Source organism: Schistocerca piceifrons, chromosome X (genome assembly GCF_021461385.2).
Source record: "Schistocerca piceifrons isolate TAMUIC-IGC-003096 chromosome X, iqSchPice1.1, whole genome shotgun sequence".
NCBI lineage: Eukaryota > Metazoa > Arthropoda > Insecta > Orthoptera > Acrididae > Schistocerca > Schistocerca piceifrons.
The window spans coordinates 491188379-491206161 of record NC_060149.1 but is presented as its reverse complement, the minus strand read 5'-3'; the positions used below and the strand labels follow the sequence as shown (position 1 = coordinate 491206161).

At 43.4% G+C, this 17783-nt stretch overlaps 1 protein-coding gene across 3 annotated transcripts in view; it reads right to left on the bottom strand.

Moving 5' to 3' along the window:
* Positions 1-17783, bottom strand: part of LOC124722958 — a 192789-nt gene that overhangs the window by 79260 nt on the left and 95746 nt on the right. For all 3 annotated transcript variants that reach the window (XM_047248125.1, XM_047248126.1, XM_047248127.1), the window contains one exon: positions 9365-10916. In XM_047248125.1, coding sequence (XP_047104081.1) covers positions 9365-10752 — 1388 coding nt within the window. In that variant the 5' untranslated portion in view covers positions 10753-10916. The remainder of the gene's footprint in view (positions 1-9364; positions 10917-17783) is intronic.

Below are 17783 nucleotides of genomic sequence, written 5' to 3'. Positions count from 1 at the left end.
CTTCCTCTGTGAAACAACTTTGGAAAAAGACATCCTCTGTTTCAGTACCATTTTGGTCACAGAGTGTCTGGACATTTTGTTTTGATCCACCTACCGCTTTGACATAAGACCAAAATTTCTTAGGATTTTCTGCCAAGTCAGTACATAGAACTTTACTTTCGAATTCATTGAACACCTCTCGCATAGCCCTCCTCACACTACATTTCGCTTCGCGTAATTCTGTTTGTCTGCAAGGCTTTGGCTATGTTTATGTTTACTGTGAAGTTCCCTTTGCTTCCGCAGCAGTTTTCTAACTCGGTTGTTGTACCACGGTGGCTCTTTTCCATCTCTTACGATCTTGCTTGGCACATACTCATCTAACGCATAATGTACGACGGTTTTGAACTTTGTCCACTGACCCTCAACACTATCTGTACTTGAGACAAAACTTTTGAGTTGAGCCAACAGGTACTCTGAAATCTGCTTTTTGTCACTTTTTCTAAACAGAAAAATCTTCCTACCCTTTTTAATATTCCTATTTACGGCTGAAATCATCGATGCCATAACCGCTTTATGATCGCTGATTCCCTGTTCTGCGTTAACTTTTTCAAATAGTTCGGGTCTGTTTGTCACCAGAAGGTCTAATGTTATCGCCACGAGTCGGTTCTCTGTTTAACTGCTCAAGGTAGTTTTCAGATAAAGCACTTAAAAAAATTTCACTGGATTCTTTGTCCCTGCCACCCGTTATGAACCTCTGAGTCTCCCAGTCTATATCCGGCAAATTAAAATCTCCACCCAGAACTATAACATGGTGGGGAAATCTACTCGAAATCTTTTCCAAATTATCCTTCAGGTGCTCAGCCACAACAGCTGCTGAGCCAGGGGGCCTATAGAGACATCCAATTACCATGTCTGAGCCTGCTTTAACCGTGACCCTCACCCAAATCATTTCACATTTCGGATCTCCGTCAATTTCCTTCGATACTATTGCACTTCTTATCGCTATAAACACACCTCCCCCTTCACTGTCCAGCCTGTCTCTGCGGTATACATTCCAATCTGAGTTTAGGATTTCATTACTGTTTACGTCTGGTTTCAGCCAACGTTCTGTCCCTAGTACTATATGGGCGTTGTGACCATTTATTAATGAGAGCAGTTCTGGGACCTTTCTGTAGACTCTCCTGCAGTTTACTATTAGCACATTAATATTGTTATTCCCTGTTGCATTTTGCCTACTCCTACCTTGCCGCGTCTCAGGAGGCGTCTTGTTGGGCCTAGGGAGGGGATTCTCTAACCTAAAAAACCCACATGTGCACTCCACACGTACTCCGCTACCCTTGTAGCCGCTTCCGGCGTGTAGTGCACGCCTGACCTATTCAGGGCGACCCTACATTTCTCCACCCGATGGCGGAGGTCGAGAAATTTGCACCCCAGATCTCCGCAGAATCGTCTGAGCCTCTGGTTTAGGCCTTCCACTCGGCTCCAAACCAGAGGACCGCGATTGGTTCTGGGAACGATACTACAAATAGTTAGCTCTGATTTCACCCCGCGAGCGAGGCTTTCCGCCTTCACCAATTCCGCCAACCGCCTGTACGAACTGAGAATAACCTCTGAACCCAGACGGCAGGAGTCATTGGTGCCGACATGAGCAACAATTTGCAGTCGGGTGCACCCAGTGCTCTCTGTCGCTGCCGGTAGGGCCTCCTCCACATCTCTGATGAGACCCCCCGGCAAGCAGACAGAGTGAACACTGGCCTTCTTCCCCGACCTTCCTGCTATTTCCCTAAGGGGCTCCATCACCCGCCTAACGTTGGAGCTCCCAATAACTAATAAACCCCTCCCCCCGTGTGCCTGCTCGGACCTTGCTGAAGGAGCAGCCACATGTCCACTCACAGGCAGAGCGGGCGATGCCACACGGCCAGCCTCCACATTTACCCTCCGCTTCGTGCGCCGCGAACGCCGCTGAACCCGCCACTCCCCTTGGGGAGAGGGTGGCCCAACCGCGCCCAGTACCCGCGAAGATGTCTCGACAGCAGGGACAGTGGGTGAAGCATGTAACACCTGGGGTGTACCTTGCAACGCACCAGATTCCCCTCTGCCGCTACACTCCGAGGCAGCAGCCTGAAGACGGCTGACCACGGCCATCAACACGCTCAGCTGTTCGCGAACAGTGGCCAACTCCCCCTGCGTCCGTACACAGCAGTCACACATCCTATCCATCCTAAGGAATCAATTTACTGAAGAGAGTAAATCAACCTTTAACTAGACTGCTAATTCACTAAAGGCGACTGTTTATTCACTAAACTGTGGTTGCTAGCCACTTCTTGTAGAAAACAATGAAAATAGCACTACCTGTCTCTGGACTGTATTGAAAACAAACACTAGCACTACTGGCACTATGGTTGACTAAAGGGACTCTCTCTGACTGTATTCAAAACAAACACTAAATCTATGGAACTATTAATAGCACTCGACAATTAAAGCTTCCTAAAAGCAAAAACACACGGAAGAAGAAGTGACAAGTAAGAAAAATACAGTTAATACTTGATGATGTCCAACAGGCAACGAAGGATATAATATGACCCTACATAGGGTTTTACTAATTTTTCCGATAGTTCTACTTTCCGCACAGCAATAAAAACCCAAACCAAGTCTCACAGGTTTTATCTCGCTGGTCAGTGCTTGACATTAGTCTCACAGGTTGTACCTTACTGGTCAGTGCTTGGCATTGTAGTGCTCTTAGTCCTCCACCTGCCCTGCCCCCCCCCCCCCACCCCCACCCCCTCCCAGAACGAGCATCCAGGGCCCAGGGCCCTTATTTGAGCCAGCTGTTTTGTTTCTTTGGTCTTGGTGATTATGTGTATCATGTAGTCAACCTGAATATAATCCCATTAAAATGGGAAAAGCATACCCATTGTCATTTCAGCCTCTACACAGTCTCTCTGTTCAACACCAATGCACATCAATTTGCCAGCATCTAATTAAAACGTTTTGTGAGGTCATTCATCTGTGGCTGTAGGCAGTTATTCTTTCACAACTGGAAAACTTTTGCACAATCAGATACAACAGTGAATGGTTTATATAATAAAAATGGTCAGAACTTGTTAATGGCCCAAACAACTACAAGGCACTCTTTTTCAGTTGTAAAGTAGTTCATTTCAGACTTTGAGAGTACTCAGGAAGCATAAGCTGTCACATTTTCAGCACCTTTATGAATTTATACTAGAACTACCTCTATTCCAAAACTGATAACGTCATTGTTATGTTTAGTCTCGGCATTCTCATCATACAATGCTAGCAATGGAGATGTTAAAACCTCCTTAAGGATAAGGAAATATTTTTGTTGCACCTCATCCCAGGGAAATGCTGAGTCTCCCTCCAGTAGTTGCAAGCGTCATACCTTTGTGTTGGAGCCCTTTATAAATAGCCGATAGTATGAGCATGTTCCTAGAAAACTTTACATATTATGAATGTGATAAGGGGTTGGAAAATCTGTGCCTGCTCTTACTTTATCTGGACCACAATGAACTCCATCACCATTCACTAGGTGACCCAAGATTTTTACTTCTTTGGTGACAAAGAGGCATTTTTTTCTGATTCAGACAGAGATCTTCAGTCCGAACACATTTCAACATGGTTGTGAGGAGGCTTAGATTCTTAAAGAAAAACAGCACCAAATAGCAAACACAAGATGTCCATTGAACATGTTGAAGCAAGTTGTTTATCACATGTTCTGTTCGAAGATGGCTGGCACATTACACAATCAAAATGGCATAACTTTAAACTCAGGGGTCATCAGGAGTTATGAAGGCAGTCTTCCCCCGATCAGCCTTTTCAGCCTCAACTTACCAGTAGCCAGTATGCATGTCCGTAACTGAGAAATGCTTTGCTCGTTTCAAGCAGTGTAGGGTGTCATCAATGCACAGAATGGAAAACACCTCCTTGTTCCCTGATTTTGTAAAGTAGGAGGAAGTAAATGCAGAAACACCATGTGCCATTTTTCTTCTTCACATGGATCACAGATGACGACCAAGGATATTCTCAAGATTGAATGGTGTCATCTTCCATCATCATCTCCACTTCCTATTGGATTATTTTTAGTTCAGCCAGTGACACCCTCTATGAGCACTGGCTAGTTGGTGGACAATCCCTAGATTGATACAGTGTTTTGCCATGGGCTGCTTGGTCTGTCTTTTGTCCATTCATGATTTGAAAGCAAAAGTCATACCAGATCCTTATGGCAGTTCAACAGCAGCAAAATACAATTCCTTGTCAATGACTTTAAGCTGCCCTACCTGGACTGCTTCAGCTGTCAGTATGCACATACCTTTAGGGACAAGTTGTGGCTACTCATGAAAATTAGTGTTACAAAGTTCTCCTTGACCACCTACAATGATTATGATCACTGCTGGCATATAGACTGACAACTGGAACATGTGTTTCTGATGACAGCGGGATAAAATCTCCAATGGTAAACAGCTGCCAAGAGCAATCTTTGTTATACGTGCTTCATGGAATAGCTTAGTCAGTATTCCACACCCTATGAGTGCTTTTGATACTTGCAAGAAGTCCCACCTGAGAATAACTTTTTTGACTACAGACTGTTAAAATGACAAATTCAAAAAGCTCCATTCTGTTATTGATAATTAGTCTTGCAATACGTGTTCCTGTTGGCTGGACATATTTCCCATTTGCAACCTTCAGCACAATTGCTTTTGTATCACCGAACACATTCCTTTTTCACTGGTGGTGATAAGCTTACGACATTACAGAAAAAGAACTTGATGACTGTCATCCATGGGGGATTTACACCTGAGGCAGCCTCACCTCCACAGATGGTCACCTCCTCCTGAAATCAATGGCTATGTGAACAACTGTTATCTACATGGCTACAGGGAACAGCAATAGCATTTTAGAAAGTGAGCTCATTCAGAGTACAGAGATAGCCTACATCCCACAGGTCAACTACAATTGTCTGCAGTTAACTGGCACGAATAGGGCTATTGTGATGGTTGACGTCTTGTGGCATAATACTCACTAAACACTGATCTTCTTCCTCTGCAGTAGCATACATGTCGAAAGTGCTCACAGTGAAAACATACCAGTGTGTTGTTCTTCATCCTCCAAATGTCTGCTTTCTGTGGGGCATTGTACTTGGCAGAGAAGTTGGTTGCACACACGTTGGCCTGATGCTGCACTGTCTTTTTGACAGTTGTGACATACGTTCAAATTGGCCCAGTGTACTCTTCGTAACACATTCAACCAGATGTGGAGACTGATGCCAAAGATTGTAACACTTCTTACTCGACATTCTGCACGACCTCATGTTGTATGGGATCATCACTCATGACTACTATTCCTCTGATGTACTCAGTCCAACATTTACAACTGCTATACACTGCTGTGCATCTTTTCTAACCATCTGACCTATGAAAGAGGAGATCTCATGGTGGTCTTGCACAACAGCCTTTGAGATCACATTTGGCAGTCATTTAGTCACACTTTTTTGGCTACATTTCTTTGATTCACTGACACTGACACTGACAGAAGAATTTATATTCTTCTGTTGTGACAACTTTTCTCAGAAGAACTTGGTAAGTCTTCTGCAATTACTTTCATCAGGTGTGAGACTTTGTTGGCTTCTGTCATATTCAGATTTATGATGGGGCATATGACCAAAAAATTCTGTATGTACAAGTGTGTAGTTTCCCCTTGATGATGGGCTCTGTTCTTAAATTGTTCTTTAGCCAAGCAGACTTGCTGTGGATTGCCATTACACATTTTCTACAGTTCAACTGGAATTTGTTCCAGCTGTAGAGCTTCTCTTCATTGTTCTCAAACCACTGTTCGGCTGCGCCATTCAAGTAGGAATAATCTACAAAACACATGTCACCCCCTGTTGTATCTGGCCTTTCAGCCATTTTGTCAGGTCCAGACCAGTGGTTCTGCATAACACTGATTGATGCCCAATACGCAAGTGACTTACTGCTGTTTTCGAATATATTGATCTTAGGAAAGATGTACTACTTGCACGCAGTTCTTCACCACATAAGCGCGACTTATACTTTGCCTAATTGGTGTCAACGTGATGTAAATGTTTTGAAATAGCCAGCTTCCCCAGCAAACAATGTCGTGTTTAAACCATAATTAGACCCAAACATGAACGCAGGGTCATCAATGAAGCACAACACACAGAACTAAAAGTACATTTGTTACTGACACCAATGTACAGCCATAAAAGAAATGAACTGAAAATCAATAAACAATAAATTGCTGATGATTGGGTTTGAACTGGTGACCAGCAAAAGGCCAACCAGGTAATAGTGCAGAAGTGTGGCACCCTGCAACAGCACCACTGGCATGACAATGCTTCAAAGAACAAGGTGTCTACATATGAAAAGAAAAAGAAAAAAGCCACAGCTCTGAAGTTCATGTGACGTGTAAAGTGGGTTAATGATGTCACATTGGTGCCTAATTCTACACCAACTCTGCCAAATGCCACTGTGGATGTGTCATACATTGGGAAGGTTGTCACAGCCCCTCTTACCCACATTTCACTCCTCCTTTTGACATCTCTGCAGTGGAAGTCACAACATCCAGTGTTGTTGAAATCATGTGGTTTCCTGATTAGTGGACCAAGAAAAACACTGCAGATACACTACTGCTCAGAACTGACACAAAAAGTCCTTAGGGAGTGGCATAAAGGGCATCAATGAAACCCTTTGTTTTGGGACATTAATTCCCACGTTTTACAGTCTAAAACGGCAGCTCACAGTGCGATGACCTCACAGTGGGATGACCTCACAGTGCGATGACCTCACAGTGCGATGACCTCACAGTGCGATGACCTCACAGTGCGATGACCTCACAGTGCGATGACCTCACAGTGCGATGACCTCACAGTGCGATGACCTCACAGTGCGATGACCTCACAGTGCGATGACCTCACAGTGCGATGACCTCACAGTGCGATGACCTCACAGTGCGATGACCTCACAGTGCGATGACCTCACAGTGCGATGACCTCACAGTGCGATGACCTCACAGTGCGATGACCTCACAGTGCGATGACCTCACAGTGCGATGACCAACACGAAGCCATTCTTGACCATCTTTGATACTGCTGATATCTTCCTAACACTTCAACCCTTCTCTAAGGACATCATGGGCTAGCAACCCCATTAAGCATGATTGCATCCCTTCGGAGTGACCATTTAAAACCATTTGACAAAATTTTACAATGAATCAAAGAGGCAAAGGTTCGTATCCTTTTTCTGCACTCCTGTTTCACACCCTCATGTGGCATGATCATGAAGGGTTGCGATATTGACATATGCATGAATAGAACAAGGCTCCTCTAAGAACCCCCAGTTTGGCAAAACCTTCAGTAGTATCTACCCATATTTTTTGAGAATTTTAAAAATTTGCCTTGAGAGAGAAAATTTGTGAAGTAGCTTGCAGGCAGAGAACAGCTTCACACACCTCTGATACAAGCTGCCTGTGTTGTGGTTCTGACCTCCATTGCAAGAGCGATGAAATGTGGGTACGAGGGGCTGTGATGACCTTCTCATCGCGTGACACATCCACAGTAGCAATGGGCAGAACTGTGGTGAAATTTTGTGACAATGTGACATCATGAACCCACATTACATGTCTCAAACTTCTGAGTTCTGGACTCTTTTTCACATGAGTACAAACCTTTCTGTCTGAAGCATCATCAAGCCTGAGGGTAAAGTCACAGGGCGCCATGCTTTTGTGCCATTACAGAGGTAGGTTGTAGGTACCTTTGAGATAAATTTCAAACTTATGCATCACAATTATGGGGTTATGAAAAAGTTATCATTTTATTCTGTTGCACAGTATAGAAAGACAACAAAAATGTAACAAACTTGAAAACAATAGTATGGAGAGGGGAAAAGAAGTAGATGAAGATGAGACGGGACACATACTCCTGTGTGAAGAATTTTACAGAGCACTGAAAGACCTTAATTGAAACATGCTACACAGAGTAGACATTCCCACAGAGTTATTGAGATATACCACGATAAAATTATTCCACCTGGTATGCAAGAGGTAAGAGACAGGTGGATACCCTCAGACTTCCAACAAAATAATTCCAATGCCAAAGATGGCAGATGTTGACAGATATGAATATTACTAAACCATCAGTTTAATAAGTCATAGTTGCAAAATACTGAGATGAACTGTTTGCAGAAGAATGGAAAGACTGTTAAAAGCTGATAATAGAGATCAGTCTGGGTCCAGAGAAGTGGACGAACACATCCATTATCGTAGAAGATAGACTTAAGAGAGGGAAACCTCCATTTATTGATATAAGAGTGTTTATTGCATTTGTAGATTTATAGCCAGCTGTTGACAATGATGACTGGTATAGACTCTTTGAAATTCTGATGATAGCAGGGATAAAATACACAAAGCAAAAAGTTATCTAGAACTTTTTACAGGAACAAGGCTGCATTCGCAAGAGTAGAAAGACTTGAAAGAGAAATAGCAGTTGAACAAGGAATATTACAAGTTTGTAGTGTATCCCGCAACGTTATTTAAATTTTACACTGAGCAAGCAACAGAGGTAACCAAGGAGAAATTTGCAAATGGAATTACATTTCAGAGGGAAGAAATAAAAACATTCTGAGAATTTTCAATTACATTGTAATTCTGATAGACTGTAAATTATGTGGAAGATCAGCTGAACAGAATGGGTAGTGTTCTGAAAAGATTACTAGATGAACATCAACAACCGTACAAACAGGGTAATGTAATGCTATCAAATTAAATCAGTTAAGCTGAGGGAATTACATTAGGAGATGAGACACAAAAGAAGTAGATGAGCTTTGCTATTTAGGCAACAAAATAACATGTTTGCCGAAGAAGAAAGATATAAAATGCAGACTAGCAGTGTAAGAAAGCATTTGATGAAGAGAAATTTGTTAGTACTAAATATAAATAAAAGTTTTAGAAAATCTCTTCTGCAGGTACTTGTCTGTGTACAATATTGCAAATTGGTGATAAAGGAAATTTGTGGCACACGTTGATTACAAAGAGATTAGTTCATAGCACATCCTGAGACATCAAAGAATCTTAAATTTGGAAATTTGGGGAGGGGGGGGGGGGGATGCGGTGGAGGAGGTTTGTGGAGGAGGACCAATGTTTAACTATAGTAAGCAGATTCACATGGTTGCAGGTTGCAGTAATTATGCAGAGATGAAGGGGCTTGCAAAGGATAGACTAGCATGTGGAGAAACATCAAACCAGGCTTCAGGCTGAAATCAACAACAACAACAACAACAACATATACATAACTTTGCTGTAACAATTTCTATTTACCTGTAAAAATGTTACCATATTATTATTGCTTTGCACTTACCATTGGCTCGATGAACGAGATAGTTTTCTCTGAGATTGCTGCTGAGGAGGAACTCCATATGAACTCAGTGGTGGTCCTGCTTGAAAAAACCCGAATTCACGCCGCTTTGTTCGGTTTTCGGTGGAGAAGCAGCCTTCCACTTCCTGGACACCTGAAGAACGTTCATTATATCTTCCCCTTGGAGAGTTTCCAAATGTGACAGTGTTACCAGCACCTTTGCTTTTCTCTCTATATTCTTTACTTTCTGGGTTAGTCTCTGAAATGGCTGTACGCATGTTTCCAGAGTAACAATAGTTGTAAGATTCATAGCTTCTTTCCAACATTAGTTGCCTTACTGTACCATTTTTGCACTGAGCAAGGACTTTCCGATACAGCTGTTGCAGCAGTGCACTAATGATGTAAGTATGTACTTGTAATGGTATTGTTTCCTCTTGGTGTGCAAGGTGCTGAACAACTTCATTTATTGGTACCATTACCACATCCACATCTTCCCATTCAGTCTGCGGGCAATTCTCTTGCTCAGGTGAGAGAGCCTGTTGCAATATTGGTGTTCGTGGTGAGTTGGGTTGTTCAGCTTTAGTCTGTGGATGTTTGTCTTGTTTGGGTGCTGTCCGTGCAGCAGTCTGCTGTGTTGCTTCTTTTTGTGATGAGCCATGTGTGTTCTTTGTTTTAGGACGTCTCCACCTTCTGAGTTCAGAGTGTGGAAAACCATGCTGCACAAACACTTCTACAGGATTCCACATTGCTATTTCAGATTGAGACACACCTTGTCGTCTTGCCTGTGTGTGTGACACTGTCTGCTGTGTTGACCTAGTTTGAGTTGTATAAGACTGAACAGGTTTAGGCTGTGGGGTATTTGCCTTTGTAATCTGATGCTTTGGAGGATTTCGACGCACAGCTACAGTCTGTGTGGAACTACACTGAACCATTCTTGTTTGTGAATGATTCTGCTGTACCTTAGTAGTTTGTGCAAGTTTCCATTGCACAGATCTGTGTTGAGAATTCCTATTTGTCTCCCCAGTCTGTGAGGAACTCTGCTGCAGGGTTCCAAATTGAGTGTGACTCTGTTGCACTGTTTCCAGTTCTGAAGGATTCTGCTGTACAGCTTGCTGCACGCGTGGTGGAGCTCGCCTCATGTCATGGTCAGTTCTAGTTAACATAAGCAATGCATTAGCTGCTCTAAGCTCATCACCGCGACCTGACACTGCTAATCTTCTTCCAACAGTGGCTCCTTGTGATTCAGAACGTTTACGATCCACCAATGATAAACTAAAACCAGAATCATACGATTGTAACTCACATAAGTATAGATCATCAAGTGCACAAAGTATGGCATCAGCTGACTGAAGTGCAGCTTTATAATCAGGGTAACCACAAAACTTAGCCATGTCTCTGTTGCTCCCTGCTCTTTGTCAAAAACTTTGTGATAATTCTCAAAACAGGTGAGTATAACTGATTTACTTATTATTTAAGAAAGTTTCTGGTACTGTTATCTTCCAATTACTGAAGCACTCTTCCTCAAGTTCGCTTTCTTGGAGCTGCACAGTTTGTGCTGCAAAAGAAAGTAGGATAACATGAATATCATGACATTATACCTTTTGAATACATTGTATATGATAGAAAAAAACTGCATATTTGTTCAAAGGAAATTGTTTCTACGTAAGTTCAGGACAGAAACCACAAATAAAAATCAACTACTTAAATTACAGATTCTGGGTGAAAACATTTTGAGTATGTTTAGAGTCTGAAAAAATGTTTCTACTATCACGTTATTTAAAGTGAAGACCTGGGGAGGTGGCATTATGTCAAGTTGATGCTCAAGAAAGACGGAGGGAGGCAGTAACAGTAAATCATACAGTATCCTTACAAATGAAACACTGCCACACCCTACACATTTGTACACACATGCCCTGCATAATACAATGAACACACACAGAATGTTAATTTTGCTTGACAATATTCCTTGCACACTATCACTCTGCCAGCATTTATTCACAGAATAATATGTATGAATCCACATTTCGTCTAAATAAACCACCAGCCACTTTAATTTTCATGCTCCAAATTTCCACAAAAATTAATGTAGTTTTCCTCTTTTGAAATTATGTTGTCTCATTTGTACATGGTAACTCGTTATTTTGCTATATTTTAAACACAAATTTCATCGAGAGAACAAGCAAGTGGACAACGAGGGATGGGAATGGGGATTGGTGCACAATGTAAATGGTTGAATGCAACCTGGGTCGGACACATGGCATGCTCTGGTGAATAGCCAAAGAAACAGTATTATTTAAGCCATCACAATGAGTGCTCAGCCTATTCTGTAATCCATGTTCCTGTTGTCCACTCACTGTGTTCAGTGCTACACACAACCTGTACTTGACTACATTTTACATGTTGCTCAATTAAGTACTATATTCCACAAATCGTGTCATTGCTGTAGCAAATTTGGCGACGGGGGTTATGATTTCTCCGCATGTTAGTGTCAGTGCTAAGACGCCCGAAAAACATCTTACTGGAAGAAACATTCCAACGTATCATTTTCCAGCACAAAGCTTTCACAGTACAACAGCAGGCTCTCGCCACCGCTCTCAAAGTGACATTTGAGTGTTTGTGGCAGGTTACTTTCCCGTCAGCGCAACAATCACTCTTTCCAGCAAATGATGAATCTGCTGAAGTTAGGGATACCTACGAGACATGGTTACGCCAACCCTTCCAGGTTTTTTGTGTGGGTTATGCAAACCTGGGTAGGGCTTTCTTTCTTTCTTTCCTGGCTTTCGTCTCGCATTTATCAGTTGTTGTGCCAACTTGCACCTTTGCAAGGACTGGCCAATTTATCATTTGATAAAATGAGCAAGCATCTCACAACCTATTACTGTGACAGAATGCATGCGTCATTGCGGTGTATGTAGAATTTTACCACTGCCAGAAACATCCAATCCAATCTTGCAAAGCCTCCGCTGCAGAATTACACAGGCTGAACCGCCATCATAAATTTGTCACTAGCACACAGTATGGGTCAAGCTGATCACATGGCCCCAGATAGGGAAGTCTGGAACAAGGCACTTCACTGTGAGAATCTGATGCTTATGGATGTGCTCAATATAGCACAGTCCTTTGAAGTGTCATGGGCCACAGGCAAGCAGATTGCTGTGTGGTGAAAGGTATTTGAAGCCACTCAGTCAACCCCTGTTAGGCATGCTGCAAGTGTTCAGGATGATGGGGAAGCCATTGCAGCAGTATAACCTTAGGATCAGCATCGCATGGGGCAGTGTCAGTTATGAGCACAGCAGCAACAGGCCACGTCACAACAGCCCCCTTCCATCTTGCCTGTACTGCTTCATCGAACACAAGCATGCTGCATGTCCTAAGTGTTGGGCAGTTTGCAACAAATGTCAAAAGATAGGCCCATTGCATTGGTGTGTAACTGCTCTTCAAATGTGGTGGACGCAGTAACAGCGATGGACATAAACTGTATCTCTACAATGACTGTTTCCTTGAACAAATAGTTTATTGACTTGGATGTGTTTAATAAACTGCTAAAAATGCAAATGGACACAGGAGCTACAGTAAATGCACAAACATATGTGGACTTAGGCTCTCCTTCCCTTACAAAGGTTTCACGGAAGTTGGTCAGCTACAATAAAGAGCAGATTCCAGTTCTAGCTCAGTTCTCTGCTCCTGTCTCTTACTAATCTGTTGTTCGCTATCTCATCTTCCTTGTAGTAGATAATTCCCACAAAATAGACCTGTTCGGGTTAGATGCGTTTAACATTTTTGGTTTGTCCATTGCTGATGAGATAAATTTAGTGTCAGATCGACTTCCATATCAGCAACTGGAGTCCCCCTGTACTGACTTTTCATATGTTTTCCCTGGGGCTTGATTGTGCTGCTGGTTTTCAGTCCCACACTACCGTTAAAGAGTCAGCCAGCCCCCGTTTTTTTTTTTCAGGCGCAGCATGTGCCTGTCGCGTTGTGCACCTTTGTCAAGGCCAAATTAGACCATTTGATGTCACTTGATGCCATTCGGTCTATTTCTTCCAATGAATGGGCTACACCACTGGCCGACAGGTAAGCTTTGCCTTGCAGCGACTTCAGTGTCACCATCAACGCACAGTCTGTGATAGATACATACCCTTTGCCCCAACCTGACGAGTTGCTGCAAAATTATCAGGTGTCCACTACTTTTCCAAGATAAATTTGTCAGAAGCATGCCTCCGGCTCCCCTTCAATGAAGCCACTAGGCATCTTCTTGTTACCAATACACCTTTCATCCTATATCAATATCAACACTTACCTTTTGGCACCACTAGCACGCCCACAATTTTCCAGCATTTTTTAGAACAGGTGACAGCCTTTGTGCCCAGCTACATAAATTACCTCGACGATATCGTTCTTTTGGGTTCATTCGCAAAAGACCACCTTAGAAATCTCTGATCACCGTTCTGTTTTGCAGTCTGCAGGTCTCAAGGGCAATCTTGCCATATCTCAATTTTTTCAGCCATTAATTGAGTATCTAGGTTTCGAGATTTCTCACAGAGGAGTCAAGCCACTGTGTCACCATGCTGATGCAACTGCGGCTTTGCTGCAGCTGACCTCCATTAAGGAACTGCAAGCGTTTCCACAAAGTGGTGTACTACTTTAAGTTTCTACTGGACGCATCCACCGTTGCTCTGCCCCTGCATGCACTTTTGCGTAAAAGTGTACCCTTTTTTCTGGGCCCAGCTTATGACCGAGTGTTTGCTTTGCTTAAATCTAAGCTGCAATCTGCCCAGTGTCTTGCCACTCTTCAGCCAGGTCAGCATCTTGTGTTGGCTACAGATGACTCTCAGAACGGTACTGGTGCACAAATACGCGGGCAGATCTGAAAGACCCATTGCTTACACATCTAAGACTATAACTCCCACTCAGCAGCAGTATTCTTACACTGAAAAGGAGGCTTTAGTGGTTGTGTTCACCCTCAAGAAATTTCATTTCTTCTTGTTTGGTTCCAAGTTCCATTTAGTCACAGATCACAAGCTGTTGGTTGCTCTTTTTAACCCTTCGGCTTCTGTGCCAGACAAGAAAGCACATTGCTTTCAACAGTGGGTTCTCTTCTTCTCTCATTATCATTATCAGATCCATTACTGGCCGACGGCACAACACGTCAATGCAGATGCCTTATCCCGCCTTCCAATCCGGCGGGACCCAGTGACTGACCACGAGTTGCTTTGTTTCTGTTTACAAATTGAGAACTAGAATGCAGTCGATTAGTTTCCCATTACTAGTGCTAGGATAGCATCACCTGTCACTGCCGATCCTGTACTTAGTTGGGTCACCTCTTTTGTGCAGCATGGTTGGCCGGAAAAATCCCTGGGCCATGTCTCCAATCCCTTGCGTAATTATTTGTGTGTCCAGCACCGCCTTTGTGTGTTTGATGGGGTTCTCTTGTTCACTACAGAGAACGCTGCTCCCTGGGTTGTAATTCCCGCTTCCTTATGTCATAACGTACTGCAGCTTCTGCTTATCGGTCATTGGAAGACCTCTCACACCAAAGCTTTGGCCCATCGGAATGTATATTGGCCAAGCCCTTCTTAAATCAGTAAGGCCTCATTATAGTGGACGCCTATTCCAAATTTCCCTATGTGGCACATTATCTGCCCACATCCGCTGCGGCCACTATTTTGGCCCTGTCTTAAATTTCTGCAATTTTCCGTATACCATCATTACTGATAACAGGCCCCAGTTTGTTTCTTGTTGCGTCTTTTTGTCAGGTTACTGGTGTTCACTACCTCGCAGCTCTCCCATTTCACCCTCAATCAGATGGTGAGACCAAATTCATGGTTGGGACATTTAAAACTCAGAGTATGTATCTGGCTAGTCCCTTGAACCAGCTTTAGACCATTTTCTGAGTTTGTACCATTTCACTCCGGTGAGGGCCAAAAACCCAGCGGAGCTGCTACATGCCAACAACAGACCTTCCTTAACCTGCTTCATTTGACATCGCGTCCTCCAGTGTCATCAACTTTGCAACGATTCCAGCCAGATGGGCCTGTCTGGACTCATAGTTTCAGCTGCCAGCCAAACTGAGTACCTCCTGTCATTGAGTGTCACTGGGGCCGGTGCCTGTGCATCGTCCACAGTCCTGATGAGTGGATATCCCATCACTTCGACCAGCTGCAGCTGTGCACGAGGTGGCACAAACGGAGGGGGGTTCTGTTACAGAGGGACCACCACCACGTCCCACATCCCAGCCACCGCAGATGTCTGTTCCTGTGTCACAGATGGTCCACTTTGCCCCACATCGTGAGTGTCTACCTGGCAGATTGCTCCCTGGGGTTCCTGCCTCTGCCCCCACTCCTAGACTGCCATTGCTGGTGAAGCCCCCGCTGCAGCTGCTGCTGCTGCCTCAAATGCTGGGTCCTGTGCAGCCATCATCTCTGATGCCACTGCTGTTGCCTCCAGCACCAACCGCTGACCTGGATGAGGACATTTCTATGGAAACATCGTCCCCTGTCCTGCCCTACGGCCTTTCACAAGAGAGGGTGCACCAAGCCAACCCATCATCACCCCTACTCACCAGTGATTGCCTGCTACATGCTGCAGCAGCTGTCATCATCGGGCAACGAAACGGATGACAGCACTGTCACTGATGTTTTCCAGGACGTAATGTCAGTGGATTGTCAGATCATTGCTTGTTTTTCATGGTACCAGTACTTTTACCAGTACGTATTCTGTACCATGCATTTTTCTGTGCCTAGTGTTTTTATGGACGTGTTCCCACCCACTAGAAGGGAGGAACGATGTACCTTCACTCATGACACGCAATTTCAGAGCTTATACGTCCACGCAGTTCACAGGCCCACTTACAGAGGCCACCTGGGTCAGCCTCCAGGTACACTCTGGAGAGCCTCTGGCGTGCTTTGGTGGGTCACCAATATAACAATGTTATTTAAGCTATCACAAATAAGTGGTCCGCCTGTATTACTGCTGTCCAGGAACTATGTTCAGTGCTACGCACAGCCTGTACTTCATTGCATCTTATGTGTTACTCTATAAGGTATTATGTTCCGTAAATCGTGTTTTTTATAGCTACAGCAATGGTGATGTAGCTTAAGATGCTTGATATTACATTGTAAAGCAGTCCACACTGACACGGAGGATATCATCCTCAGTGACTGAACATGATCAATTTACTTATCATCCATTAAAATACTTTTCACATTAAGAATAGAGAAAAAGTCAAGGCGCATAGCCTCAGACTGGCACTTTGTAGGTCTTAGATTCGATACCAGTCACACATTTTTTTTTTTTTGTCAGAGTAAAAAACTGTTGATGGATGTGACTGAAAATAAGAGAGACGAATGCGGAGTTTAAATAAAACAACAGTGTATGGCTGCAAAATTTATAGATGGAAAACCATTATTATGGAATGCTTCCCCTTATACTCACAAAAATTAAATGCCACCATGGCAAGGTGTCTTCATACATTCACGATGTGAGAACAGTTTAGGTTTTATGACAAATATCATTCAAAAAATTGTAGCTGTAACATATTAAATATATATGCATACAGTTAATGCACATCAAATTTGAAATCACTTGCATTTTATCTCTTTCTCATCTACTTTCTTATCACTGTTATGAAGACAGTTGTTAATTGTTATCAAAAGAGAAAGTAGAGCAAAACTAATGATAAAGAGAAAAGACAAACAAAATTGTGATTCTTGAAGTTTTCCCGGCGTATTGAATGTTCAATGAGATTTCGGGATTGCAGCCGAATCATGTTGACTTCTTGCCACGATACTTCGGCTGGCAATCGTCCAGCCATCTCTTCAGGTGAGTGTCTGTCACTGGAGACTGCAAGTTCCCAGAGTCAACTTTATAGCAAAAAATTGGCACGAAAACACATGCGCATCGGCCTCAGTCACAGGAGCGTTCTCTATCGAAATCTGCGCCCTCTGGAACTACTGTTCTATCTGTGGCGCGCAGGTGCATGCATAAAGGTGAAAACATGTCCGCCCTCTGTCGGAATGCTCACCCGCATCGCTAAAAACAGACCGTCAGATGTTGCCAGACGTGTCATTATGAATAAAATGTCTTCTCTCAGAGGAAATTAGAGAGATCACCAGGTCCCAAGCCTTGTCCAGTTGAAAATCACCATCACAATTTATAAGATTTTGTGCTAGTTGTATCTCCACAGATTCTTTAATTACTGAATCGCAGAAAGTTTTCGCTGGGGCCAAGATTTTCGTGGCAGAAAAATCAGTAGCGAGTCCTCTGGTAATACAGTGCTCAGCTACTGGGCTGCGAAAGGCGAGTGTGGCATTCATGTTCAATGCACCTTTCATGTATTGTGCGTGTCATCTGACCGATGTAAGCTTTGTCACGCTGGCAAGGAATTTTATAGATCCCGGCCTTCCGCAGACCGAGATCGTCC